The sequence below is a fragment of the Neophocaena asiaeorientalis genome, unplaced genomic scaffold (assembly GCF_003031525.2).
Source record: "Neophocaena asiaeorientalis asiaeorientalis breed wild unplaced genomic scaffold, Neophocaena_asiaeorientalis_V1.1 scaffold345, whole genome shotgun sequence".
Lineage (NCBI taxonomy): Eukaryota > Metazoa > Chordata > Mammalia > Artiodactyla > Phocoenidae > Neophocaena > Neophocaena asiaeorientalis.
Window position 1 is genome coordinate 3,625,685 of NW_020175181.1, and position 27,534 is coordinate 3,653,218.

General features: G+C 38.1%; 1 protein-coding gene across 6 annotated transcripts in view; it reads left to right on the top strand.

Moving 5' to 3' along the window:
• The window catches only part of ITSN2 (intersectin 2), a 156,560-nt gene that overhangs the window by 38,945 nt on the left and 90,081 nt on the right, over positions 1-27,534 (top strand). For all 6 annotated transcript variants that reach the window (XM_024764421.1, XM_024764422.1, XM_024764419.1 and 3 more), the window contains exons 3-15: positions 7,521-7,613; positions 9,721-9,784; positions 10,969-11,132; positions 12,469-12,675; positions 12,810-12,906; positions 13,733-13,872; positions 18,689-18,752; positions 19,293-19,430; positions 19,895-19,980; positions 20,676-20,938; positions 22,025-22,174; positions 24,313-24,453; positions 24,891-24,978. In XM_024764421.1, the coding sequence (XP_024620189.1) occupies positions 7,521-7,613; positions 9,721-9,784; positions 10,969-11,132; positions 12,469-12,675; positions 12,810-12,906; positions 13,733-13,872; positions 18,689-18,752; positions 19,293-19,430; positions 19,895-19,980; positions 20,676-20,938; positions 22,025-22,174; positions 24,313-24,453; positions 24,891-24,978 (1,695 nt within the window). The remainder of the gene's footprint in view (positions 1-7,520; positions 7,614-9,720; positions 9,785-10,968; positions 11,133-12,468; positions 12,676-12,809; positions 12,907-13,732; positions 13,873-18,688; positions 18,753-19,292; positions 19,431-19,894; positions 19,981-20,675; positions 20,939-22,024; positions 22,175-24,312; positions 24,454-24,890; positions 24,979-27,534) is intronic.

The following is a 27,534-nucleotide window of genomic DNA, read 5'->3' on the forward strand; positions in this document are numbered from 1 at the left end:
CATGGCTCACGGGCCCAGCCGCTCCACGGCATGTGGGATCTTCCTGGACCGGGGCACGAACCCGTGTCCCCTGCATCGGCAGGCGGACTCTCAACCACTGCGCCACCAGGGAAGCCCCTGCTGGTCATTTTTAAATTACAAAAATAATACTGCTAAAGTAAAATAAATATCAAAGTAGTCAGGGAGGCAATGTGGTGTAGTAGTTAAGAGCAGAAACTTTGGACTTTAAAGTACAGGAAGATTCTAACTAAAAATTAAATCAGCTATATGGTGTTAGGCCAGTTATTTAACTTCCCTAGCTTTGTTTTTTTCGTCTGTAACTTCTGTAAACCTTGTTCACGGAACTGTTGTAAAAATTAAACGTAATATTAATATGCTTAGCATGGTTGCTGGTATAAAGTAATAGTAAATAGTAGTTGCTTCTTCTACTAAGTACTACTATTACTCTGCTAATGTTGTTGGACTTTAAAAGCAAATGATAAGAGAGGGAAGGTTGTTTCTCTGAGATGGTCAAGAGTTGAGAGAACAGTAGGGTAAAGGGGATTAAAAAAAGATCTGTGTATATCTCTATGAGAAAAAGTAAGATGAGGATTAACTCATCTTTTAACAGGATAGAATTGCAAGATGCCTGTGGCATCCTTAGGAGAAAGAGACCACATAATTCACTTTGACAGCCACCAGTTGTTGCCTTTGGACAGCATTATTTGCTAGTTGTCCTGAGTTGGCTGGAAGGGTAGAGATGGAGCAGAATATTCTGCGGAGTGATAGAAAGAAGAGGAGGCAAGGTGCAAGCCTGATTTGTATAGGACAGTGTTTCCCCACCCTGGCTGCACAAAAGAATCACCTGGAGAGCTTTTTAAAAATTGTGAAGCTTGTGCCTCATTCCCCAGAGAATCTGCTTTACTTGGTCTGCTGGAATAGCTTTTTTTCTCCTAAAGCTCCCCAGGTGATTCAGCCAGGGTTTGCATATCTCTGGTGTAGGACATTGGCTAGTCAAGTATTGCCTGCTACATACTTTATACTTTTGAAATCACCTTTACATACACCATTCTTACAACAAGTCCTAGGTAAGGAAACAAAGGGTGAGGAAGTTTAAAGGCCTGCTCAAGTCACAAAACTGGTTAGCACACAGGAGCAGAATCTCCACTGTGTTCTTTTATGCTCCACTGCTGCCATTTAGCTATGAAAGGAAGAGGGTGGAGATGTATTTGGGGGTAGTGAGTTGAGACTGGATCTCATGTTCAGAGCAAATGGAAAGGATCATAAAATCATTGTTTGTTTTTCATGGCTTAAGAGACCCTCAGACATTTTCAGATTTAGTAGACCATTGTCTGTTTTAACACCTCTGGTAACAAAAGAGTAATTTCTGGTGGGGTTGATTCCCTCTTCATACAGTCCTAACTTTCTTCAAAATGGTGGTCCTTTTCCTAATTCATGTATGAAAGGCAAATAACCACTTCGTATTCTGCATAACAACTTGTAGAAACACTTAGAGTTGCTACCATGTCTTCTTTAATCTTTTTTTTAAACTGAAGTATAGTTGATTTACAATGTTGTGATAGTTTCTGGTGTACAACAAAGTGATTCAGTTATACATATATATATACATATTCTTTTTCATTATGGTTTATTACAGAATATTGAATATAGTTCCCTGTGCTATACAGTAGGACCTTGTTGTTTATTTTATATATTGTAGTTTGTATCTGCTAATCCCAAACTCCTAGTTTATCTCTCTCCCACCCTCTTTCCCCTTTGGTAACCATAAGTTTGTTTCCTGTTTCTGTTTCGTAAATAAGTTCATTTGTGTCATATTTTAGATTCCACATATAAGTGATATCATATGATATTTGTCTTTCTCTTTCTGACTTACTTCACTTAGTATGATCATCTCTAGGTCCATCCATGTTGCTGCAAATGGCATTATTTCATTCTTTTTAATGGCTGAGTAGTATTCCCCTGTGTATACATACCACATCTTTATCCATTCATCTCTCAGTGGACCTTTAGGTTGCTTCCATGTCTTGGCTGTTGTAAGTAGTGCTGCTATGAACATTGGGGTGCGTGTATCTTTTCGAATTATAGTTTTATCTGGATATATGCTCAGGAGTGGGATTGCTGGATCATATGGCAACTCTATTTTCAATTTTTAAAGGAACCTCCATATTGTTTTCCATGGTGGCTGCACTAATTTACATTCCTGTCAAGAGTGTAGAAGGGTTCCCTTTTCTCCACATCCTCTCCAGCATTTATTTGTAGACTTTTTAATGATGGCCATTCTGACCAGTGTGAGGTGGTACCTCATTGTAGGTTTTTGATTTGCATTTCTCTAATAGTTAGCAATGTTGAGCATCTTTTCATGTGCCTATTGGCCATCTGTATGTCTTCTTTGGAGAAATGCCTATTTAGGTCTTCTGCCCATTTTTTGATTGGGTTATTTTTTATTACTGTATTGTATAAGCTGTTTGTGTACTTTGGAAATGAAGCCCTTGTCATTTGTATCATTTGCAAATATTTTCTCCCAGTCCATAGGTTGTCTTTTCATTTTGTTTATGGTTTCCTTTGCTGTGCAAAAGCTTGTAAGTTTGACGAACTTACGGTTACCAGGGGGGATTGGTGGGAGGGAGGGATGGTTAGGGAGTTTGGGATTGACATGTACACACTACTATATTTAAAATGGGTAACCAACAAGGACCTACTGTATAGCACAGGGAACTCTGCTCAATATTACATAACAACCTAAATGAGAAAAGAATTTGCAGAAGAATAGATACATGTATTTGTATAACTGAATCTCTGTACTGTACACCTGAAACTAACACAACATTGTTAATCAACTATACTCCAATATAAAACAAAGAGTTTTTAAAAAGCTTATAAGTTTGATTAGGTCCCATTTGTTTATTTTTGCTTTTACTTCTATTGCCTTGGGAGACTGACCTAAGAAAATACTGGTACAATTTATTTCAGAGACTGTTTTGCCTATGTTCTCTTCTAGGATTTTTATGGTGTCATCTTATATTTAAGTATTTAAGCAATTTGGAGTTTATTTTTGTGTGTGGTGTGAGGGTGTGTTCTAACTTCATTGATTTACATGCGGCTGTCCAGCTTTCCCAGCACCACTTGCTGAAGAGACTTTCTTTTCTCCATTGTATATTCTTGCCTCCTTTGTCGAAGATTAATTGATCATAGGTGTGTGTCTATTTCTGGGCTGTCTGTTCTCTTCTGTTGATCCATGTGTCTGTTTTTGTGCCAATACCACACTGTTTTGATTACTGTAGCTTTGTAGTATTGTCTAAAGTCTGGGAGGGTTATGCCTCCAGCTTTGTTCTTTTTCCTCCGGATTGCTTTGGTAATTCTTGGTATTTTATGGTTCCATATAAATTTTAGGATTATTTGTTCTAGTTCTGTGGAAAATATCATGGGTAATTTGATCCCTGTCACCTTAAATCTGTAGATTGCTTTGGGTAGTATGGCCATTTTAACAACGTTAATTCTTCCAGTCTAAGAGCATGGCATATCTTTCCATTTCTTTGAATCATCTTCAGTTTCCTTTATCAGTGTTTTAGTTCTCAGCATATAAGTCTTTCACCTCCTTCGTCAGGTTTATCCATAAGTATTTTTGTATTTTAGTGTGATTTTTAAAAGGGGTATTTTTTTTTTTTTACTTTTTCTTCCCTAACCTTTGATTATTCAGGCTTAATATATTAAGTTCCTTAATTGCCTCATAGAATATTTCTAGGCCTCTCATACCACCTTCTTCTCTGGAGCTGCTTTGTTGTTCCTATTGAAATATGCACTCATAACTAAGTCTTGTTTCAAGATAGTGATTTAATTCTATGTTATTGGCCTTTCTCTTCCTGGATCCTATTTAAATTATCAAAGAGAACATAAAAAAAAAAATCCAAGGTAGCTTTAGGAAATCACGTCACCGTCGGTGTACCAAAAACTTTGAAAGTTTCTAGAAATTATGAAGCAGATTAGATTGGATTCAACATAGGCATGGGAGAGTCATGTTTGATAAATAAATGGACTGATGTTTTCAGTAGAGCTGTTGAGTAAAGGGGGCTGGAATGCAGGGTGGAACATGGGACTGATGGCAAATTGAAGGATTTCTATGACTCCAATGAAGTTGGAGCCATTCTCCACAGAATTTAACCTCAAACTTTATGGATGCAAACAGTACTCTAAGTAGGGCATTTGTTACAGAAATAAGATAAAATTTCAATGAACTACCGAAAGACAAGTGAGGGCCAGCATGTTGGTCTGGATTGACTGGGGGCCATAGACACAATGGGAGTTTATACTTACAAGCTGGTTCCTGTGGGCATTAACTGGGTGCTCATGAGAAAGATGGAGGCTGTGCAAGAGACCAGAAAGAGCCCCCACCTCAGTTGCAGGCAGCTGTAGGCAGACAAACATGAAATACCATGCATTTCCTTGCATCTTTTTTTCCTATTAAGTAAAAACCTTAAGCCACTGAGAGTGGGTCAGTTAAAAGACTCACCCCAAAGACACAGGCAGAGACACATTGCTGCTGGGGTAAGAGTAGAAGAAAAACCTGTCTACCCCTGAGCGTGGGGGAAGGAAACCTTGTGTCTAAGATTCTATACCAATACCAAGCAGAGGTATTACTCCTACTACTGCTGGTGGAGCAGCAGGAAAGTGCTTCCCAAGACCAATCACAGATACAAGGAGAAGTTTGGATGCCCCAGGGTGGAGGGGCAGGAACAGAGAAATCCATACCCCTGGGACTCAGGTGCACATGGCCTGCCTGAGACTGAGAGTGGATGAGGATCAGATGGTAGTGAAAGCCACCTGGTTGGGGATGGCAGACTCAGAGTCACATAAATTTTAAGGTGCTTCCAGCAGTTTAGGAGAGCCACACCAGCGCATTGTCCTTAGGGAAGAAGACTCCAGGGCCAGTTCTGAAAGAGAAAAGGTCATGCTTCTCCCACTCCCATACCTCTTGGGGTCTAAGGTATGTCTCTTCAGATGCCTGCTCGTTGCTCTCCACTGCCAAAAGATCTCGGTGTTCCATTTAGCTATAACTTCACTATCTTCTAGTGATCTAGAAGTGTTAGGTGCAAGAGGGACAGGGACATTTTTGTAAACCCTAACCAGAGTTAACTTTGACTCCTCTAGGTCCCTTTTTAGCTGAGCTGCCACCTGGAGGATGCACCAACCAGCTAAGAGGCAATGATGATCCCTTTCTTAGGGACAGCACATTCAGTGGCCAAACTGTCTGAGTTTAAGGAGTAAGGTGAACCAGGAGGAGGTTATGGAAGCAGAGTCAGACATCATCAGTGCATTGTTGAACAGCTTTTCCGATAAATGATTCATTAGCGTCAGTGCAAATAGTCTAGAAAGCTGAAAACATGACACAGATTACTTTCAAGGGCCGCAGTAGTATGGACATGAGGGGCTGATTGGTAACCTGAAAAAGTGTCAGCAGCTTGAGGAACCACCAGTAGCCCTAGGGGGAAATCAAAAGTTTGATGTAGTCCATCTGCCAAGAGCCAAAAAAGGGCAGTGCCCTGTGCAGTGAGACCTCCCAGACAGGAATCATTAAGTCTGGCATGCAGTGGTATCCTCTGCATCAGAAACACAGAGTCAGACTTAATCCGAAGCTTGATTTCAGTCTAAATTAGAGAATGGGCTCTTGCCATGGGTAGCTACATTAAGTGACCCAGACCATTCAATTAGCAATTAAAATTTGTTTTCAGTTTGCAGCCCCAAAGAGGCTACCTTTAATCTGTCAGTTGTAATTTTCCAAGTGGCAGACCAAACAGCTGGGCCACTGGCAACAGCCCAAGAATCTGAGTTCTGCCCACTGAAGAGAATGCTGTGTCTCCTTTTGGTTCTGCATAGCTCTGAGGCTGAACAGTCATGGCAGCCCAGTGGACACTGTCAGCTTCAGCTTCTATAAACCATTAGTGAACCAGGCTGAGGCATTTCAGGGAACCTCATTGATCCAGTAGCTTTGCTTCAGACAGTGGAGTAGGAATAAAGTTTCCCCTCAGAGGACTGGCTGCCACTTTTTCATATAAAGCCAAAATGCCGTTGGGGCAAGGCTGTCCTGTATTCTTGAATATACCACTTCCATTTGGCAAGCAAGGCTTTTGGGGCTCCTTCTTACCTTGTTAGTTGTGGAATTTAAGTTTGATCCAACCCCAAATGGGACTATCAGGCCAGAGAGTCACTAGGCCTGCCTAGATCAAGCAGACCCATCTGGAGGCTGTTTCCCTTTGCCAAAGGCTCCACTTGGCAGAATCCTCAGTAACAAAGATTTGTGCTGTTTCCAGTACCCAGAGTCTAATTGTGTTGGGGTTCACCAGCTAGTCCTGCTGGTGGAGGTATTTAGTTTAGCCAGTAGTAGTATATCAGTGTTAATTTATGTGTTTTGACAAATGTGCTGTGGTTATGTAAATTGTTAACATAGTGGATATTGGATGAAGGATATACAGAAACTCCGTACTATCTTTGCAACTTTCCTGTAAATCTAAAAGTATTTCAAATTGAAAAATTACTTTAAAAAGTACCAGATGGGGCTTCCCTGGTGGCGCAGTGGTTGAGAGTCCGCCTGCCAGTGCAGGGGACACGAGTTCGTGCCCTGGTCCGGGAAGATCCCCCATGCCGCAGAGTGGCTGGGCCCGTGAGCCATGGCCGCTGAGCCTGTGCTCCGCAATGGGAGAGGCCACAACAGTGAGAAGCCTGCGTACTGCAAACTTTCCCACACTCACGTGGTGCTTTAGCTATTAGTCTACTCCCTGCAGTTGCAGTGTCTTGAACATGCCTTGACTTCTCATGCTACGCCCTTTTTGTATGAAATGCTCTTATCCCACCTCTTCACATGGCAAAATTAAAGCCAAGCTTCAAGGCTGTGCCTTGGTCTTACCTTTCCTGTTAGCTCATCATTGATGCTTCTGACTCAGTACTAGCACAGCTTTTTTTTTTTTTTCGGTACACGGGCCTCTCACTGCTGTGGCCTCTCCCGTTGCAGAGCACAGGCTCAGCGGCCATGGCTCACAGGCCCAGCCGCTCCGTGGCACGTGGGATCCTCCCGGACCGGGGCACAAACCCGTGTCCCCTGCGTTGGCACGCGGACTCTCAACCACTGCGCCACCAGGGAAGCCCTAGCACAGCTTTTTGTATGTATTTCTGCTTAGGATGCTTCACAGGTTAACATTGTAAATGCTGGTAGTCATCTTCTAGAGTAAGAGTTCCTTGAGGATGGGAATAATACTTCATTCATCTTTTCATTTCCAGTATTTAGCTTGTTGCCCACTTCCAGTGAGTCGTACACAGTAATTGTTCAAGTAGATGTTAACTGGGTGAGTGAGTGAAAAGCGTTAGGGCCATGCTATGTATGGTTATGATAGAGCTTTCCTCTTTGTGTCACTTCAGTATTAAGTACTGTCATTAAATGGATATTTGTGATTCTTGTTTACATTTTGGAATTGTATTTAAGTATTCTCGTGTATACATTATAAAATCTTTTTCTTTCATTTATGTTTTAGGAGGGCCAAATATGTGGGCTATTACCTCTGAAGAACGGACTAAGCATGACAAGCAGTTTGATAACCTCAAACCCTCAGGAGGTTACATAACAGGTTTGTGTTTATATTTTATTTGTAAATTATGCTCCTTTTCATGTAGTATCTTATAATTAGTTTTAATTTGACTGCCATCAATTTGTATTATTTAATGATAAAATTCATATCAATCAGAATTCTAGAATTTTTTAAAAATGTGACTTCCTTATTTTACCCGGAACCATCTTAATTTGTTGTCTTTGGATTTGGCATAATAGAAGATCTTTTCCTGATCCTAAACTTTAATTGTCCAGTTTCACATTTTAACCTTATATCTGGAAAGTTTTCCATTTATTTCTCAAGGTAGTTGAGACTTTTTTCCCTAAGCAAATTTATTAATGTGTTCTTAATATGTTGTGCCAGTTACTAGTATAATGATCAGTATTACTAAAACCTAGTAGAAATATATATATCAGATCAGTTTTCTTGAAAATAATCTAGAATTTTTTTTTCTGGAATCTGTTTTCCTAACATTTAGCCCTCTGTCTTTGGGAGACTTTTTAAGCATTGATTGTTGATGCTATAGCCCTTGTTTTGCAAGAAGTCCCCCAGAACCAAAAGAGGATTAATTTAGGTGTGTCTTTCAAATTTTTTTCTATAAGTGAAACTTTGTTTTCTATGCTAAAGCACCTTAGGGCTTTATTTACAGTAGTAGTAAATATAATGGCTAATATTTACCAAATCTGTACTGTATTTCAGATACTATACTAAATGCACTATCTCCTTTAACCTTCACAACAAGCCGGTGACGTTGCCCTGTCATTGTCTGTATTTAAAGATGATAGAACTGAGACTTTGAGGTGTTCTGTAACTTGCCAAGAGATGGTTGGTGGTGATCTGGGCTTGGAAACCTTTCAGTCTGACTTTGGAGTCCATCCTCTTAAACATTATAGTTTAATGTTATTTGCACTTCAGTAATAAAAACTACCTTACCTGGTATCCGGGTTGGGATTTGATTACCCTACTTACAAGGTAATAATTTGGTCTGTTACTGTCTCATGGATGCTGGCAGAAGACCCAGAATTCCTGAGTCAGAGACCAAGGACACTCTTTCTAATGGCACAGCTGGTAGCATGAGCACCGGCATATTTCTGTCCATTTCCCTCGTCCCCTGAGTCACATAGGGGCCAGGCAGAGGGACCAGAAGGATGCTGCACATGCGATGGTTGTGTTATAAAAGAGGAACACTGGGCTTCAGGGAACCCACCATTTTTCAGGAGGCAGTAAGCAAGCTTATTCTTTGTCCCAGAGGGAAACATTACCTCATCCTTCAAGACAGCTCACTGCAAACCCAATTCTGATACATGATCCAGGTAAAGAGCAGTTAGGATCTTACGTTCTTGGCATACACAGCAGGACATATCAGACATATCAGACACCCATGAGGAGTATCTTTCCCAAACCTTGTATTTTTTTTAATTAGAGCTCTTCTAGGGAATAGTGTTTTTAACTATAAATTTTATTAGATAGGTGTATTATCAAATAAGACCCTAATTATGAGGAAGAACTAAGATGAATAATGTAATCTTTCATCACTGATTAATGCATATATAACTTCAGTTGTGACATTTTTGTTTTAAAACCTCTAAGTCTTATTAAAGTAATATAAATAATTTTTCTTTAATAATTGTAATTAGGGACTTCCTTGGTGGCGCAGTGGTTAAGAATCCTCCTGCCAATGCAGGGGACACGGGTTCCAGCCCTGGTCTGGGAAGATCCCCCATGCCACGGAGCAACTAAGCCCGGGCATCACAACTACTGAGCCTCCACTCTAGAGCCCACGCTCTAGAGCCCGCGAGCCGCAGTTTCTGAGCCTGTGTGCCACAATTACTGAAGCCCGCACGCCTAGAGCCCGTGCTCCGCAGTAAGAGAAGCCACCGCAATGAGAAGCCCACGCGCCACAAAGAAGAGTAGCCCCCACTTGCTGCAACTACAGAAAGCCCACATGCAGCAAAGAAGACCAGTGCAGCTAATCAATCAATCAGCGATCAATTTATAAAAAATAATAATTGTAATTAAAATAAATCAATAACATTGTTGTTATTGGCCATTATTATTATTCAGAGGCATCAAAGTAATTCCATTTACTAATACGCTGTTTGATTTTTTTTTTTATTGTCTTCAGGTGATCAAGCACGTACCTTTTTCTTACAGTCAGGCCTGCCAGCTCCTGTTTTAGCTGAAATATGGTAAAATGTTTTCTTTTGTAGATGAGCTTAACTTTCTGGTAGTCTGACTTTGTTCTGTTTTTAATACTTAGTGTTAACATAAAGTTGTTTTTACTTGTAGTCTGTTGTTAATAAGAGTATTTCTGGGCTTCCCTGGTGGCGCAGTGGTTGAGGATCCGCCTGCCGATGCAGGGGACACAGGATCGTGCCCCAGTCCGGGAAGATCCCACATGCCGTGGAGCGGCTGGGCCCGTGAGCCATGGCTGCTAAGCCTGCGCGTCCGGAGCCTGTGCTCCGCAACAGGAGAGGCCACAACAGTGAGAGGCCCACATACCGCAAAAAATTAAAATAAGAGTATTTCTTCCGCTTTTTAGAAAATAAATTTTATTGAGTAAATGACTAAAAATCAATTGGGATTTTGTTCTATAGGATAAATTTCTAATTTCCTTAGAATTTCTAAGGAAAGGAAATTTCTAAGTGTTCTTCTATTAAAAAAAACACTTCTTTACAATTTGGCAAGAGTCTTGATCTTCATTCTGTTATTTTGTAGTTGTTTCATTTATTTCATCATCTATAAACCCCAAATTAGCCCTCCCTTCCCTTATTCCTACCTTAAAGAAATTGTTCTTTATAATATCTAAGGTTTTGGGTTTTTAATGTATTTACAATAAACATCAACCCCTACTCCATCCTTCTTTCCATTCAGAATATCCCCATGCCTGGCAGAGTGCCAGGCACATAGCAAGCATTCAGTAAATACTTGAACAAATGAATAAATTGTTTACAGTGGTTATACTCTTGTATAATTTCTTTCCATCTGCACTGGTGGAATTCATCCCAAAGGTATCTAGATACTATATAGACTGATAGTATTTTATTAGATACTATCTTTGGTCAGTGTATATTAATGTACAGGTTTCAGCTTTTTGCTATACACATACACATATTTAATTAAGTGATGATCTACATGTAAATGCTATGTCATTGTTTCCATTTTATCATCCTCCTCAAAAGTAATGTTGACCCTGAATAACAATATGTCACCCTCCAAACTAAGTAGCAGATGCATTAGTTTGATCTGCTGTCAGGTTCTGTGAGGAGGGCCCTGTTCCATCCTGAATAAAAGGGTGACTTTGAGCTCTTAAAATCAGGGGAGCTCAATACATCAAAACAAAACAAATCTACCGCCCTCATTGTCCTTTTAGGGCTTTGTCAGACCTGAACAAGGATGGGAAGATGGATCAGCAAGAGTTCTCCATAGCTATGAAACTCATCAAACTAAAGCTTCAAGGCCAACAGTTGCCCGTGGTTCTTCCCCCTATTATGAAACAACCTCCTATGTTCTCTCCATTAATTTCTGCTCGTTTTGGTATGTGTTTATTAATTTAATTAGATGCATTTGATAGTTAAACTTGATTCCTAGGCATAATATTTGAGAATCAGAAAAGGATTTGTTGGCATAAAATGACAGTCCCCAGACTCCAAGTTAACTTTCATGTCTGAGACTAGAAATGTTAAGTTCACTGTCATAGCTAGGGAGTCCATGTGTCCCAGTTTTCCAGGGACAGTAGTGATTATGCCTGTTGTCCTGGCATCTAGTCTGGTTAGTGTTCCCTTTCATAATTCCCAGTTGGATGATAAATTATATGATCCTGCTAGTTATAGCTGAGCCTAAATACTATTCTTAATTAGTTTCCTCTATACTCTGTATGCATAACAAAACTGTGAACAACTTAAACTCGAAATGGTTTCATTTGGGGGGTAATTTAAAGTTATACATAGTAGACATTTCTTTAATTTAAAGGTTAATTAGCCAGCTAAATTTAGGGCTAAAAGTTGGAGACTTCGTGCTATTTAATTTGCATATTCATCAGAGGTAACTAGTTTTCCATTAATTTTGACTAGCCATTTTCCTATTATTTGTGAGAAGCACTCATTGGAACAGAACATTCAATTAGATATCTCTATGTATCAGAAACATGTTCTTACACTCTAGATGTTAGACCTTAAAATACTAAATTCTTTCACTATTGCAGTGAATTCTAGAGATAATATCAAATCCTTGTGTAACCATATTTATATAGTGTACTTCATATTCTGCAGTTAGTAAACAAATGAGTCATCACTTTGTTCCTTTTAAAGAATTGTCCTTGAATCCATATGTATTGTGTTACGTATAAGAAAAGTGAAACGTGTGGCATGCTTTCTTCTTGCACATAGTGTGTGTGCATAAATGGTTCTCTTAAAGTATGCAGTATTTAGAACATCCTTTACAGGGGAGGGGAGAGTTTGGGGAGTGAGTGAGTGAGTGTGTGTGTGTGTGTGTGTGTGTGTGTTAACAGCACTGTATTTATTATCCCTACACAAAACCCCACATTTGATCAGGTAATACATTCTCTCATTGAGGATACTAATATTTAGTTGGAAAGGGCTCTTTAGTTTTATTCATGATACTAGAAGAGAATTTTTAACTCCTTAGTAGGCATTCGCTTAGTTCACACAGGTCAGAATATTGATATTAAAAGCAGTAGCTTACCTCCTGCACTGCACTGGGTCCAAGCTGCTTTAGTGAACTTTTTAAAACTAGTTTGCCAACAGTGTTTCTGTAACATAGCAGTTGCTCACTGTACTGTGAACTTGTTTTCTGTCATGTGTTTTATAATTGGTTTAGCAGCACTGGGGAATGTGTTCTGTTTTGTCCTTAGGAATGGGAAGCATGCCCAATCTGTCCCTTCCTCAGTCATTGCCTCCGGTCGCACACATAGCAACTCCCTTGTCCTCTGCGACTTCAGGGACCACCCGTCCTCCCCTAATGATGCCTGCTCCCCTAGTGCCTTCTGTTAGCACTTCATCATTACCAAATGGAACCGCCAGTCTCATTCAGCCTTTATCCATTCCTTATTCTTCTTCAAGTAAGTGCGTTGTTTCTGATGACTCGGTATTTTATTATGAAGAAACTGTTATATTTGCATCTCAATAGATAGATTTTCTTCATACTTTGTGAAATTGTTTGGTATGAACCTTTTTCTTTTTTCGTTTTTTTTAGCATTGCCTCATACGTCGTCTTACAGTCTAATGATGGGAGGATTTGGTGGTGCTAGTATACAGAAAGCCCAGTCTCTGATTGATTTAGGATCCAGTAGGTATGAATACTTAAAACTTCCAACTTTTTAGGCTTTCAATAAGGAGTATTTAACAAATGACTTTTTTTTTTTTTTAAAGCTCTGAGCTTATCCAGGTTTTACTTTATAGTGGCCAAATGTAAACACTTGGTAAATTTACTATTTGTAATTCACATAAAATAATTTTATTTAAGAATTATTAACTGTCTGTGGTATTTTACTTTTGAAAAATATCTTATGTAAACTAAAAATATTCTGTATTTTTAATCAATCAATTTTTTGCACAAAGCTACATTTTTCTTTCAAAAATATTTCTCAAAACATCTCATAATCATTGTACATTATTATTTCTCGAGCAAAAGCTGCTGATTGAGTATCTTTAAAATTTCAGAAAGCACAAAAGCATCAATGTTCATTCATCACCACTCGTATAAATCACAATAATACTCTTTAAAGCAATGACCCAGAAGAACAATGTCTGCATCCTTGTTTAAACACTCACTGATTGTGTGACCTTGTTTTTCTCAACATCACTGAGCCATAGTTTGTCCATCTAAAGGATGGAGACAGTAATACTTTTTAAGTTTGACATGAGGATTAGAAATAATATTTGTAAAAACCCTAGCACAATGTGGGGCCTGGCACATAATAGGTTCTTGGTATATGGTAGTTCTGTACTTCATATGGTATTTGCTTTCCTAAGAATAAGGATAATTGATTAAATTTTTTCAGTATCAAGTATAAAAGTAATTACTGTTATATTATAGAAGGTATGATTCTTACTGTCTCTGACTAAACTAAACGTATTTTATTTAGTAACAAAAATTTTAAATAAATTTTGTTACAGCTCAACTTCCTCAACTGCTTCCCTCTCAGGGAACTCACCCAAGACTGGGACCTCAGAGTGGGCAGTTCCTCAGCCTTCAAGATTAAAATATCGGCAAAAATTTAATAGTCTTGACAAAAGCATGAGTGGATACCTCTCAGGTAAGCGGCATACGGTGCTTAAGAATGTGAGAGAGTTATGATTTTATATGGACTTCTATTAAAGAAATTTTATTTGAAGTTGTATTTTGTAGCTCATTTAAAATTTTAACATCCAAAAAATTTAGCAGGCATTTGATAAATACAAATAATGTTTAAGTTGTGTAAGCGTTCAAAGTTCTTATAATCAAGTTGAGCACACCCAGCTTTTTGGAAAGAAGATCTCTCCCTTGAGAAGGTCAAACCTCATCCTCCAATGCAGTGAATGGAGAACTTCATGTGATAAGAGAGTATGGCACTAAGCTTCAGCTCAGTTTCCCTGAGAGTCTCCCTCCTCATTGGTTCTTTCTCTGTTTGTCCTTCCAAACACCTCATGTGAGCATTGTTCTCCTTTAAAGCTCCAACCCAAATGTAGCCATAAAACCTGACCTGAGATCCCCATAGAACATTTGAGTCCATGCTAGAACAAACATCCAAACTTCACTAATTGAGGATAGTGAAGGGGGACATAAACAGAAGGTAATAGGCAAGTAGAATTCCCATCTTCTAACTTTTGCCTCTCTCTTCATTTAACAACGAATTATAGTTTAGACAGAGTAAAATGAGTGTTTAAAAATAATAGAGCTTTAAAGTGCTAAGGAACATAGAATAGGAGATATTAATACTGAAGAAATAAGATAAAACATCTTATAGGAAGGGAGCATTGAAGCCCTATCATGAAAGAAAAAAGTTAGGATTCAGATAGAGATTGAAGGTGAGGGCATTTGAGGGTGACAAGGAAGAAATCCTAAGAGCAAAAAGTACACGACATGTTTGGAGGATGAAAAGCAGTATATGAAATAGGAGTATGGGGTCTCTAGTTGTGCATTGGGGCAAGGGAGCAATAAAACTTTAGGAATTGATTGGAAAAGCTAATATGCAATATGCAATATTTTCTTTAAAGATACATATCTATGTGGTAAAATCTAAAAAAAACAAGAGAATTATACACAAAAAATTCAGTATAGTAGTTGCCTTTTCTGGGGGAGGCATGGAGATAAAATCAGGGAACACAGATAGCTTCAAAGAATTTAGTAATGATCTAGTTCTTAAGTTGTATAGTAGGTTAATGGGTGACTTTTATTAGTATACTTCATAACTTACAACTATACTATATATGTATCAAATATTATATAAGAACTATAAATTTCTGTAACTTTGTTAAATTATGTGTAACTATACTATATTTTTAAGTAATCTTTTTTTTTTTTTTTTTTGGAATTTTAACATCTCTGAAATTGGGATGTGTATTATCATCAGTGGTATCTTAGCATTGTGTCACGTTTTGGTTTTTTTTTGGCAGTGATTTTTCCTTCTTAGTGTTACTTAAAATAATGGGGTGTCTTATAATGAATGGCATCTTAGATTCTGTGTAATTATATTCAAACTATAGTATTTAAGATTAACATAAAGTCAGACAATTCTCATATTTGAAAAAATGAACTTCTTTGGGCTCTACATTTTGCATTGAAGAAGTTTCTTTTTTCAGATTAACAGAAGTGGACTAAAAAGACATGTACAGAAGTGTTCATGGCAGCTTTATTCACAACATCCAAAAAATAAGTAGCCTAAATGTCCATCAACAGGAGAATGGATAAATAAATTATGGTGTATTTCTTTAGCAGAATACCTTGCAGCAATAAAAATGAATGAACTGCTGATACATGCAACAACTTGGATCATTTCACAGATGTTGCATGAGTCAAAGAAGTCTGGCACAAAAGATCCATAATATTTAATCCATTTATATGAAGTTGAAGAACAGGAAGCTGAATTGATGGTGATAAAAATCAGAATAGTGTAGTTACTCTGTTGGACAAGGGACCATGTTAGAACCTTCTGGGGTGCTGGAAACATTCTGTGTCTTGAGGTGGGTGTTAGTTGCATGTGTGCATACTCATGTGAAAATCCACTGATCAGTACACCTAAAATTAGTGCCCTTTGTGTACGTACTGCAAACACAGAGTATAAACAAAAGTGGGTTTGTGTTGCAGTATGAAGGGCAGTGGGGAGCCAACTGTGAGGAAATGTTCCCTTAATGTTACTTTATTTGTATGTGACACATTGCATGAAGGGTGTGTATCGTGTTTTCAGAAAATGTTATTATTCTTAGACTTACAAGAGTAAAGCTGTATATTGGTAGTTAAGGGAAGGATTGATTTTCTTTGAAAGAAGAAGTTGTCTCTGGTGTCTTGAAACTGAGCATGAGCCCCACGTATATGAGGACAGGGCTAACCTAGACTTATGTGGTATGCTTTGTTCAGTGAATGTAGCAGTTAGTGGTCTAATTTTTCCCTTTTGTTCTTCCTCCTCTCTTCCCCATAAACCCTCAGTCATGATTTATTTAGATTGATTCATTGACTCAGATATTTCCTGAGCCACGTATCTTCTGGGCACTCAGTATGACACTGGAATGCAGACAAGAAGACATGGCCCATGTCTTTAAAGAGCCCATAGTATAGGTCACATAATCTCAGTGAACAGTGGTTTAAAAGTGCTGTGATTAATATGGATGAGAAAGTGACTAATGCTGAGGTTGTAAGAGAGCGTTTCACAGGAGAGGTGACATTTGAGCTGGCTCTTAGGGGATAAATAGACTGCCTGGTAGAGAGTCGGGGGACTAGCATTTTAGGTGCAGGAAATAGGATATCCAAAGTATTGGCGAACCAGTAGTGTGCATGCTCGAGTGAGCTTCCTTAGTGCAGCTTCCTCTGCTGCCTCTCTTTGGCCTCTGTATTACTCACATGGCCTGCACACATTTAAGCCTTTTAACCAGTGCACTTTTAACCATTGCATTCCTTCCCTTCCTCCTGTTGTTTGCTCTGTTGCCTAGTGCGAGGGGTCTGCTTTGTTATCTTTGTCCAAGAGCTGAAACTTTAGTTATAGAACCTTTCTTGGTTTGAAATAGCCTGCCATTTCTTTATTGGAAGAATCCTCTTTTTAACATAAAAACCTCCTCAAATCTTACTTTTTATATGAAATCTATTGAGAAGTATTAATTGAGTGAGGCTGTGAGCTATTTCCAGTGTGTTTCCTTTATGTGATTTCTGTTAAATGGCCAGATAGAAAAAAGAATGGAAAAGATTTTAAAATTATATAATATAAACATTTGATTGCTTGTTATAATGTGTGGTATATTTGAGGTTGTTCCATATAGAATATGTAGCTTTGGTTATCCAGATCTCTGTGTTCAAAGCTCAGTGAAGCAGGGGGTTTAACGGCATCGGTGCTGGCTTTGTAGTGCAAGTTGTCGCTGAGGAAGAGCTGGCAGTTGTATCTCTTCTGTGCAGAGTTGTTTCGAGAGTCCTTGACTCAGGCTAAATGCAGGGTAGGGCTGACTCTTCTGGCACTTGTGGCTTAGGCACCTGAGAGTGGGAGGTGTAGCACCTGCTTTATTGACTAGGTGACCTTCCCTAGAGAAGCCTCAGGCTTCATCATGGTCAGAAAGCCACAGACAAGCTCACCAGGAGTGAACGCTCCACTGAAGCAGAGAGGGATTTTCTGTTCTGGAATATATTCATTGAAGATTAGGAGCCTGTTACAGAGACATATTTTTGTTTTCTCACACTGAGGGAGAGAAAAGAAGTTGAACAAGTTTACCATACATAGTAAGCATTCAGTGAGTGTTAGCTATTGTTATTATCAGTTGCTATCACATAAGTAATCCCCCATCGCCCCTTAGATAGAGGATAACTTTGGATTACAATTTTCTTCATTACTTTAGCAAATATTTGTTAAGCATCTGTTTACTAGGTATAGGGTATACGTTAGTAGATAAAACAGTCAAGGCTTTTGTCTTCATAGAACTTAGCATAATAAGGGAAATAGACAAACAGGTAAACAATCAAATGTTACATTACAAATTGTGATATGAGATATAAAGGATAAAAGCAGGAAATGTATTGAATGGTAGGGTGGACAGAGAAGGCCTTTCTGAGAAGGTGACATTAGATTTCGACTTCACAGGTGAGAAGGACCTAGACATGCAATGATGTAGAACTGTAGGACTTGATGTTGGATATGGGTGTACAGGAGAGGGAGGGTTCAGGGGGGACTTTTTGATTTCTGGCTTGAGCCACTGGATGGATTGTGATACCATTCATAGAGAAGGGAGGACTGAGGAAGAATGATTTGGGTGAAGATTAGGAAGAGGGGCCTGGATGGGGATTGAAAGAGTAGTTTTATATGTATTTGGTTTGATATGCTTATAAAATACATACATTGATTTTTCAGTTGGATATAGAAGTCTAAACTCAGAGGAGAGGTTTGGGCTGTGGATGTACATTTGGGAATCCTCAGCCTCTAGGTGCTGCTTAAAGTCATAGAAATGGATATGAATGCACAGAGAGAAAAGAGTGCCCAGGATAGATCCGTGAAGAATGCCAGCATTTACAGGTCATTTAGAGGAGGAAGAGTAGAGACGAAGGAATGATCAGAGAGATAAGAGAATATCTGAAAATGCTTAAGGAAGCTGTGCTTTGAGAGCTTGGCCTCTAATACTCTGTGTCGCTGGCTTAGTCCTTCGTGTCAGTCACTTGTGTGTACCATTATCTTCTGAAAGGACACGGGAGCACTTGATTCTACTAACTGTAGACTTTAAACTCCTTGGTCCAGGGAATGTGTTTGTTTTGATGACTACTGAATGCTCAGTGTCTGGTGCATGGTAAAAGCCGATGCTATCCCAGGGTAGCAGCAGTGTTATTTCAAGGGTACAGCTGTTTAAGTTTGCATGACTTTAAGAGGCTAAAGAATTTTTTTATGCTTTTTCTCACACAATCAGGTTTTCAAGCTAGAAATGCCCTTCTTCAGTCAAACCTTTCTCAAACTCAGCTAGCTACTATTTGGTGAGTTTGCCCGTTAATTATGATTTTTAACTATACATTTTCTGTTACACTGTTTCTGTAAAAGTTTGTGACTCAGAAGCATTCCATAAAAGCGGCCATGTGAAAATTAATGCAAACCTGTAAGCAAATAAAATTGCTTTGTAAAATGTTATCCTCAAGAATTTGGCATTTAATTATTTTACAAGTAAAACTTGTTTGCTTTTATATAATGCCTTCTATGGAGAATTAGAGAATATCTCATTTTTAATGTGGAGCTAAATGTGATTTGATGGGTGAATTAACCATGTACCAAGACAAGCCACCTCTTCAGAAGGAATATTTCCCTTTCCATTTCAACGTTTCTTCCCTCTCTTTTGTGATATGAAAATTGAGGGTAAAAATTAGCTCACTTTTCTGTGTGTATTTACTTTTCACTAAAATGTGTTAGCCCAGCTGTTCTACTGTCATTATTCTTATTTTAAAAATAAAAAATTGAACTCTTCTGAAAATATTTTACTCTAAATAGACTTTCTTAGTTGTGAATTTTCATATTTTCTTTAGGACTCTGGCTGACATTGATGGTGATGGGCAGCTAAAAGCTGAGGAGTTTATCCTTGCAATGCACCTCACTGATATGGCCAAAGCTGGACAGCCATTGCCACTGACTTTACCTCCGGAGCTTGTCCCTCCGTCTTTTAGGTGAGTGCCTCTGTAGATGAAGGGGTGTTGTTTCGATCATGTTTGGCAGACATGATTATTACTTTGGGATTTCCTGAGACCTCTGCTCTAGTTTCGTGGAAAATCGAACATTTACATTGCCATTTGATTTTGGTATTTAATGAGTTACACTGAGAAGAGAGTAGATATTAGAAGTAGGTGTGTATTTTCACCACATCATAGATAAGGAAACTGATGAGTAAAGAGATTAAGAATAAATTTACCCAAGAATAGCAATTGGCTGAACCATGATTTGAATCCACATCTCTCTGGCTTGATAATCCATACACTGCTGTACAGTGTAACTATAGACCACACTATATTTTAAATATCTTCAATTACATTCTAAACACTAAATTGCTCTAGTCAGTGGTAGTCTATATAGTCTGATCTAAAAATTCTCAGATCTCATGATGCTAAATTTATTTGTTGTTTGCTTTTCTTAGAGGAGGAAAGCAAATTGATTCCATTAATGGAACTCTGCCTTCATATCAGAAAATACAAGAAGAGGAACCTCAGAAAAAATTACCAGGTAGCATCGAGTGTCCAAGTTGTATATTTATTGTGAATTCTCCTAAATTTTACCATGAAATATAAATGAATATTTAGAATTTTTAAATTCTTAATATTTTATATGCTGTATGAGACACTATTTGATGAATGGGATGGATTTCAACATCAGTAAAATTAAGATAGTCAAAACTGAGAGGAAGAGACAGGTGTGTATATTTGGCAAGAGTGTATGTATTAGGTGTCCTAGTTAAAGTGTTTCTCCCACTTTTGGAAAAATCATTATAGCAAGCTTTGTAATGAAATCTTGAGCTTTAAAAAAAGTTTCAGTACTGGTTGAAAAAGTACATGTGTAGGTATGTTAAAATATTAAAAAGTTAATGACATATACCAAATATAACAAATATATAGCCATACAACTTTGGTTATCCTTGAAGAAAATGCTGAGAAAAAAATTGAAAAGCATTTTCATTGGCAGGAATAGTAAAATTATTTTTCTCTTGGATGGACTCAAACTTAGAGATTTATTTTCCAAAAATGAATATTCTTATAAGAAAGTAAATATTTTACTATTTACATTTGAGTTAAAATTATCCTTCGGAGAAGTATCCACAGAGAAATAGCAGTCACGTGATCACGAGGCATGAGGACGTTGAAACTAGATTACAGGTTCATTAGGCTTGATGTTGAAGAATGCTTACAATGTACCTTATCTAGTTACGTTCGAGGACAAGCGGAAAGCCAACTATGAGCGGGGGAACATGGAACTGGAGAAGCGACGCCAGGCCATGATGGAGCAGCAGCAGAGGGAGGCAGAGCGCAAAGCCCAGAAGGAAAAGGAAGAGTGGGAACGGAAACAGAGAGAGTTACAAGAGCAAGAATGGAAGAAGCAACTGGAATTAGAAAAACGCTTGGAGAAGCAGAGGGAATTGGAGAGACAACGGGAGGAAGAAAGGAGAAAAGAGATAGAAAGACGAGAGGTTATTTTTTTAAGTTATTTTATTTCCCAGGAAAATCATTTCATTTAGTAAGTGGCTACATTTCATTTGATAAAAAATGGTAATTTTTGTTGTGATTTTTCTCAGCATCATTCGTTCATTCTTACCCTGTACGAATCTGAATCTTCCTTCTCCTATGGAGAGATAGAGGGTCCTTGCTTGTGAGGGGTTTCAGGGCTGGCAGCTGGTAGAGAAAGCATTGTCTGCAGGTGATACCTCAATCAGTGCAAGATTGGTTGCAAAGCTGAGTTGAGTGAGGAGCCAGAGGAAGAAGTCAGTGTGATCAGGTCCTTAAACGAAAGTGAGTTTAGGATCCAGAGTGAAAGGCCAAGTAATTGGAGAGGCAGAAAGAAGAGAGTAGGGAGTTGAAGGCCATGAGAGGGATCACGAGGGTGGGCTTGCACAGGTCTTTGGGAAAACTGGTGCTGTGTGGGGTCCCTGGGAGGCCTGGTTGTGTTTTCAAGGGCTGTGCGTGGACCACAGTAAATTACAGTGGCACTGAAATAAGGTAAATAAAATATTTTTCTTCCCTGATGACAGAATAAAGGTACAGTTATTCCTACTAACATTTGCATTTATGAAGTCATCCTTTTTTTTTTTTTTTTTTTTGCGGTACGCGGGCCTCTCACTGTTGTGGCCTCTCCCGTTGCGGAGCACAGGCTTCGGACGCACAGGCTCAGCGGCCATGGCTCACGGGCCCAGCTGCTCCACGGCATGTGGGATCTTCCCAGACCGGGGCACGAAGCCGTGTCCCCTGCATCGGCAGGCGGACTCTCAACCACTGCGCCACCAGGGAAGCCCTGAAGTCATCCTTTTGTTTATTAAGGGAAAAGTAACTACAGCAAGAGGATGGCCCTATGAAGCAATCAGAAAATTTGGCGGATGAATTTGCTTTTGTGGAAGTCTTTAGATTAGGCCCATTGATAAAACTAGGTTTGCCCAGTTACCCTTAGAAACTCAAGCCCACTCAGTGCTAAATGCTGCCTGATCTTTACTTTGTCATTCCATCAGTTTTTGAATGAGGCAAAATTGTTAATTTAAAAATTAACTTTAATTCATTATTTTCAGGCAGCAAAACAAGAACTTGAAAGACAACGTCGTTTAGAATGGGAGAGAATTCGTAGACAGGAGCTTCTCAATCGAAGGAATAGAGAACAGGAAGAAATTGTCAGGTTAAACTCTAAAAAGAAAAGCCTTCATCTCGAGTTGGAAGCACTGGTATGGCTATAGGTTTAAGTGAAATTTATCTAAATGATGCTTAGAGTTACCTGTTGAAAAATATTATTGTTTTTTAAATCTACCTCATGAATGTGTTATGTTTTAATGTAATTAAATAGTCATATTTTCATATGTGCTTTTTAACAGTTTAGACAGTATAGTTTACTAAAAAAGGATAGTGACTCGAAATGCTGAGAATTATGTTGTGGTCTTAGTTCAGATGTGGATCAACAAGGTACTCTTGGGCATGGTCTCTGGAAGGTGGTCTGCAGAGGAATAACCAGAAGGGGGAGAGGAGAGCCTAGGTGCTAGGACAGCATCTCCTCTCCCCACTTCTTCGTCCCACATTTCACAACAGAGAATCGCCACATTTATCTGCTGTACTTTTATTGGAGTTTTATCTAAAATTTGCTTGGAAAAAGGGATTCTACTGCTAAAAAGAAAAAATGACTGGAAACTGCTGACCTAAATGATCTCTTAGGATTCCTTTCAGTGCTAAAAGACTATGGTTGTTAACAAATATTGGCCATTATGCTTATCAGTTTTTACGCATCAGATGTCAGAGTATCTGTTAAAAGACTTTGCTTGAAATGCAAAGTGAGAAGATAGAAAGGGTCTGAGTAAGGCATACTGTTCTACTACGACCCTGTAATCCCGTAAGCCTGACCTGATTATACAGTAAGGTTTTGCAAAAAATGCATGTGTAGCTATGTAGTAGAGCCATATTTACATCTTGTTTAATTGTAGTCTAATGTTTTATTTGGTTGATGAATTGAATTACATTTTTTTAAAAATCACAATATCTTTCATCAGAAAGGTACTGTTTTATGCCTTCAAATGAATAGGAAAGCATACCACAGTTGTTAATCATGCCATAGTACTACAAAACAGTCCTAAAAACTTTACTTTGTGTAGCTACTTGGGTATCTGTCTGAACCGTTATCTTGACTGTGTGTTTTTCCTTAAAAATACAATGGGAGGAAACCTTTTGATTGTTTTTCCCCCAAGAACTGGGGTAACACACCAAGCAGTAGCATAGATCAATGTGCAGAGTCTGGAAAGGTCCAGGGCCTATACATATATTTGCTGAAGATAATAACATGATATCCAGGGTGGACACAGCATATTCCCTTCAGCGTGTATTTCTCAAATATGAAACATACTTTTCAGTAAAAACTTTCATTATTGGTGATTTTTAACCAGGAGCCTCATTTTTCCTCACCCCATTTTATTTGCTAAGGCTGCCATAACAAAATACCACAGACCAGGTGGCAATTTTTATCACAGTTCTGGAAGCTGGAAGTCCAAGATCAAGGTGTCAGCATGTTCGATTTCTTCTGAGGCTTCTCTCCTTGGCTTGCTGATGGCTGCCTTTTGCCATGTCCTCGTGGTCTTTTCTCTGCCTGTGCATCTCTGCTGTCTCTATTGTGTCTAAATGTTCTCTTCTTATAAGGACACCAGTCAGATTGGAGTAGGGCCCACCCATAAGACTTCATTTAATTACCTCTTTAAACGTCCTATCTCCAAATGCAGGCATATTCTGAGGTTACTGAGGGTTAGGACTTCAACATATAAATTGTGGAGGACACAGTTCAGCTCATAACACCTCACCCTTCTTATTAGCTTCCATTGAGAATCCTGCTGTTTTTTGTTCTGGTTTTTTTTTTTTTTTTTCTCAGAACAAGGGGAAAGGAATATTGGTATAGGAGAAGAGTAGTGTGGCCCCAAAAGGCCCTCCTGTACACTGTTTAATTAGAAGAATTAGATGGCAGCATTGAGGATAGAAATAGAAGTTCAGAAAATGTAATGCTGATTGTCATATGCAGACACTTATTCCTCCTTATTATTCTAAGAGATTGTTTATATTTTAATATTATGAATTAGTGCCTAAATGCTGAGTTCAGAAAAAAATTCAGCGTGTTATGTTTGTGCTTTCTCATCTTAACATAATAGGCTCTTACACTCACAGTGGTACATTTCCTGCTAATAACTCTCTTGAGTTAACTTGGTTTTAGACATTTATCTTCGACTGAGTATAAATGATAAATGACATTTAAAATTTAAATAAAAATATTGTTCTCTTGATAAGAACATTTCCTATTAGCATTTTATGTTACCATATGTTTCTCTTCCTATAGAATGGCAAACATCAGCAGATCTCAAGCAGACTTCAAGACGTCCGACTCAGGAAGCAAACTCAAAAGACTGAGCTGGAAGTTCTGGATAAGCAGTGTGACCTGGAAATTATGGAAATCAGGCAGCTTCAACAGGAACTTCAGGTAAGTCCTTTGCTGCTGAATTGTCCTTAAACATGAGCAGTTATTAATAATTCTTCCTAATAGAGTGTTTTTCACTTTTGGGGTCATGAACCCCTTTGAGCCTCTGATAGACATCCTTCCTAAAGGCATGTAGATATACACAATCTTGTATAATATCAGGAATCTCATGGACTCCCTAAAACTGTGCTTAACATCTGGTTAAATTCTGCTTAATATTTATACAATATCTGGGCATTTACCACTTTGAGTTTTAAGTCTTTAATAAATAAATAAATACATCATTTAATTCCATTTTAATTTATCCATAAGTTGTAAGCAATTTACATATTATTCTATGTATTATTCCTATACTAAGTTTCAAGAGTGATTAAATCATGTTTTAACATTTTCAGAAAATTCTTAGACAACATTACAGAGTTTCTTTTTCTTTTTATAAGGAATATCAAAATAAGCTTATCTATTTGGTGCCAGAGAAGCAATTATTAAATGAAAGAATTAAAAATATGCAGCTCAGTAGCACACCTGGTAAGTCTCTAAGGTTTGTTTTGCCTCTTTTATTCTTTTCTGAATGTATCAGTTATATTCTGTTACGTTTTAAAATAGCATTATTCTGTTATAAATAACATTTTTTGTCTATAGTTAAACATTTTTAAATAATGTGAAAAATATTACCTCATGTTGGAGCATTTTTAGCAATAAAATGTAAATAGAAATAAAATAACAATTGTGGTCTGACTTCCTGTCTTGATACCATTTTTATTTATATATTTCAAATACCAATCAAACAAAATGTTACATTACAGTTAAACAGGACCTCAGTTTGGCTTGAACACGAGGCTATATGTGCATTTTGGCAAAATCCTGCACTAATTGTAAAGAACTGTTCGTGAAAGGACTTTTCTATGGAGCCAAACCTGTTGGATTCTAGGGTGATAGTGTACAGCAGTGACAGGCCTAAGCAGACTGGTATGCTCTTCCCAGACCTTTTATATCATCTAACTTTGTGATTCATGTAAGGAATTTTTCCACTTTGGCCCTCTGACACCTGTGGAACAAAATATTCCAGTGTAATTTATGAGAATATAACATTTCTCTTGATTCAAGTCTCAACCAGGAAACTGAAGAAAAAAAAAATCTCTACATTGGATAGCATGCCAATAACAATGTAGCAGAAGAAAGATTTATTTAAAGAAAAGTAACTCTGCAAATGTGTTAGAGCTAAAGTATCCTAAATGTCTCCCACTGAGTATCTGTCAGTTTTTTCATTCTAGGGCTCTTTATTACACTTCTGTTTTTTTAGGCAGGCCAATAAATAGGTTCATCCCTCTTCTTTGCCCAGATTCTGAACAAATTAAGAAATAAGGCAAAGGAGCAAGACATGAGAGACCAGAATATCACCTCATTATTAATAAAGCTGATGTTAGACAGCATGGCTTATCTGTGAGCAGCACAGCTGCCCCTGTAAGACACTGGGTGCATGAACAAAAAAGAATGCAGATTCCTGTAGGCAGTTCAACCTCAAGAAAGCAAGGGATAGGAAAGGTATAGGGCTGTGTACACCCAGGTCCTTATCTTGATCTCACCAAGTATTTAAGAGTTAGAAAGAAGCTGGGACTGTTGTTCTAGTAAAGGTCCCTTTACATCGAAGGAATACCAGGAGTAGAAAATTTGATCTTGTGAACTACTCTTATTATGTCTCCCACCTTCCACTGATGTCTCAGACAATCTTCCTTGCACAGGGTGCTTTTCTTGGCCGTTCGAAGTGTATCAGCTCCTACCTTACCCCTCACAGGCATTCCAGAAGCAGGATAAGGCAGCACTCCTGATCTGTGCAGGGTAGAAAGTATATTGTCATCTTCATTGTTAGTATTTGGATTGTGAAGAGAATGTAGGATATGTCTTATTAGGGGCCTGGTAGAGCTACTCTTTCTCTGTGGAATGTGATCCAGTTTAGCTTTTATAAATTTATTAATTTTTGCTGTAGTCCAGTTTAGAATAGGAAGCTTTTATTTGGAGTTTGCAAAGTACCCAGTATCCCTTAGACTCCTCTGTCCATGATAATAACCATTTAAGATTTTCAGCCCTGTGCTAAGCACCATGCTAGGCAGTTTTCATGCATTATTTCCTTTCATCTTTACAACAACCCTGTAAAGTAGTCGTTGTTATTTCCATTGTGCAGCTTGGAAAAACTGAGGTTCACAGAGAATAAGTAATTACCCAAGATCACGTAATAGTAGGTCTCAAATTCTTGTGTGTCTGACTCCTAAAGCCCACCACACTACCATGTTGCCTCTTTCAGTTACCTAACACAGTGCTCGTAGATGTGATATGATCACATTCAATATGAAAGCATCCATTATTACTGATGCTCATTTTGAATACTAAGAATGAATATTCTTTTACTGTTATTTTTCCCATTGCTTGTCTCTCACCTTGACTAGAATAGGACCCATGCCTTATCCTTCACTTTTACCTACCATTGACAAAGTGCAAGGCCTTGCATATAGCAGATTTGTAATTTAATGATTAAATATTTATTGAAATACTGGAAAACTGTTAGAATTATAAGACAATTTAACAAGGTGCCTGGATACAAAATCAGCATATAAAAATCAGCAACTTTACTGTATATCAAAAGTGTTTATTTAGAAAATAAGGGGGAAAAAGGTCTCATTCACATCAGCATTCTCATTGTTAAATGAACAAAGAAGAAATGCACAGCCATAAAACTTTACTGATTGACATAAAAGATTCCTGGATAAGTAGATACATATTATATTCCTGAATGAACTTGCTCAATATTTTAAAGATGTTATTTAGTTCTCTACTAATTCATCCATATATTCAGTTTTATTCAGGTTTCCTTAAATGAAAATTGACAGATAATTCACAAATTAACCTAGAAGAGAAAATACACAACATGAGCCAAGACTTAAAAAGAAAAAACATTGGTGGGGGGAGGAGTCTAGCCCTATCATATACTGAAACATGAGTTATGAAAAGGTATAGTACCTAAAATAATGTATTATTGATCCAAAATAGAAACAGAACACTGGAACTAAATAGAGAGTCTAGAAACAA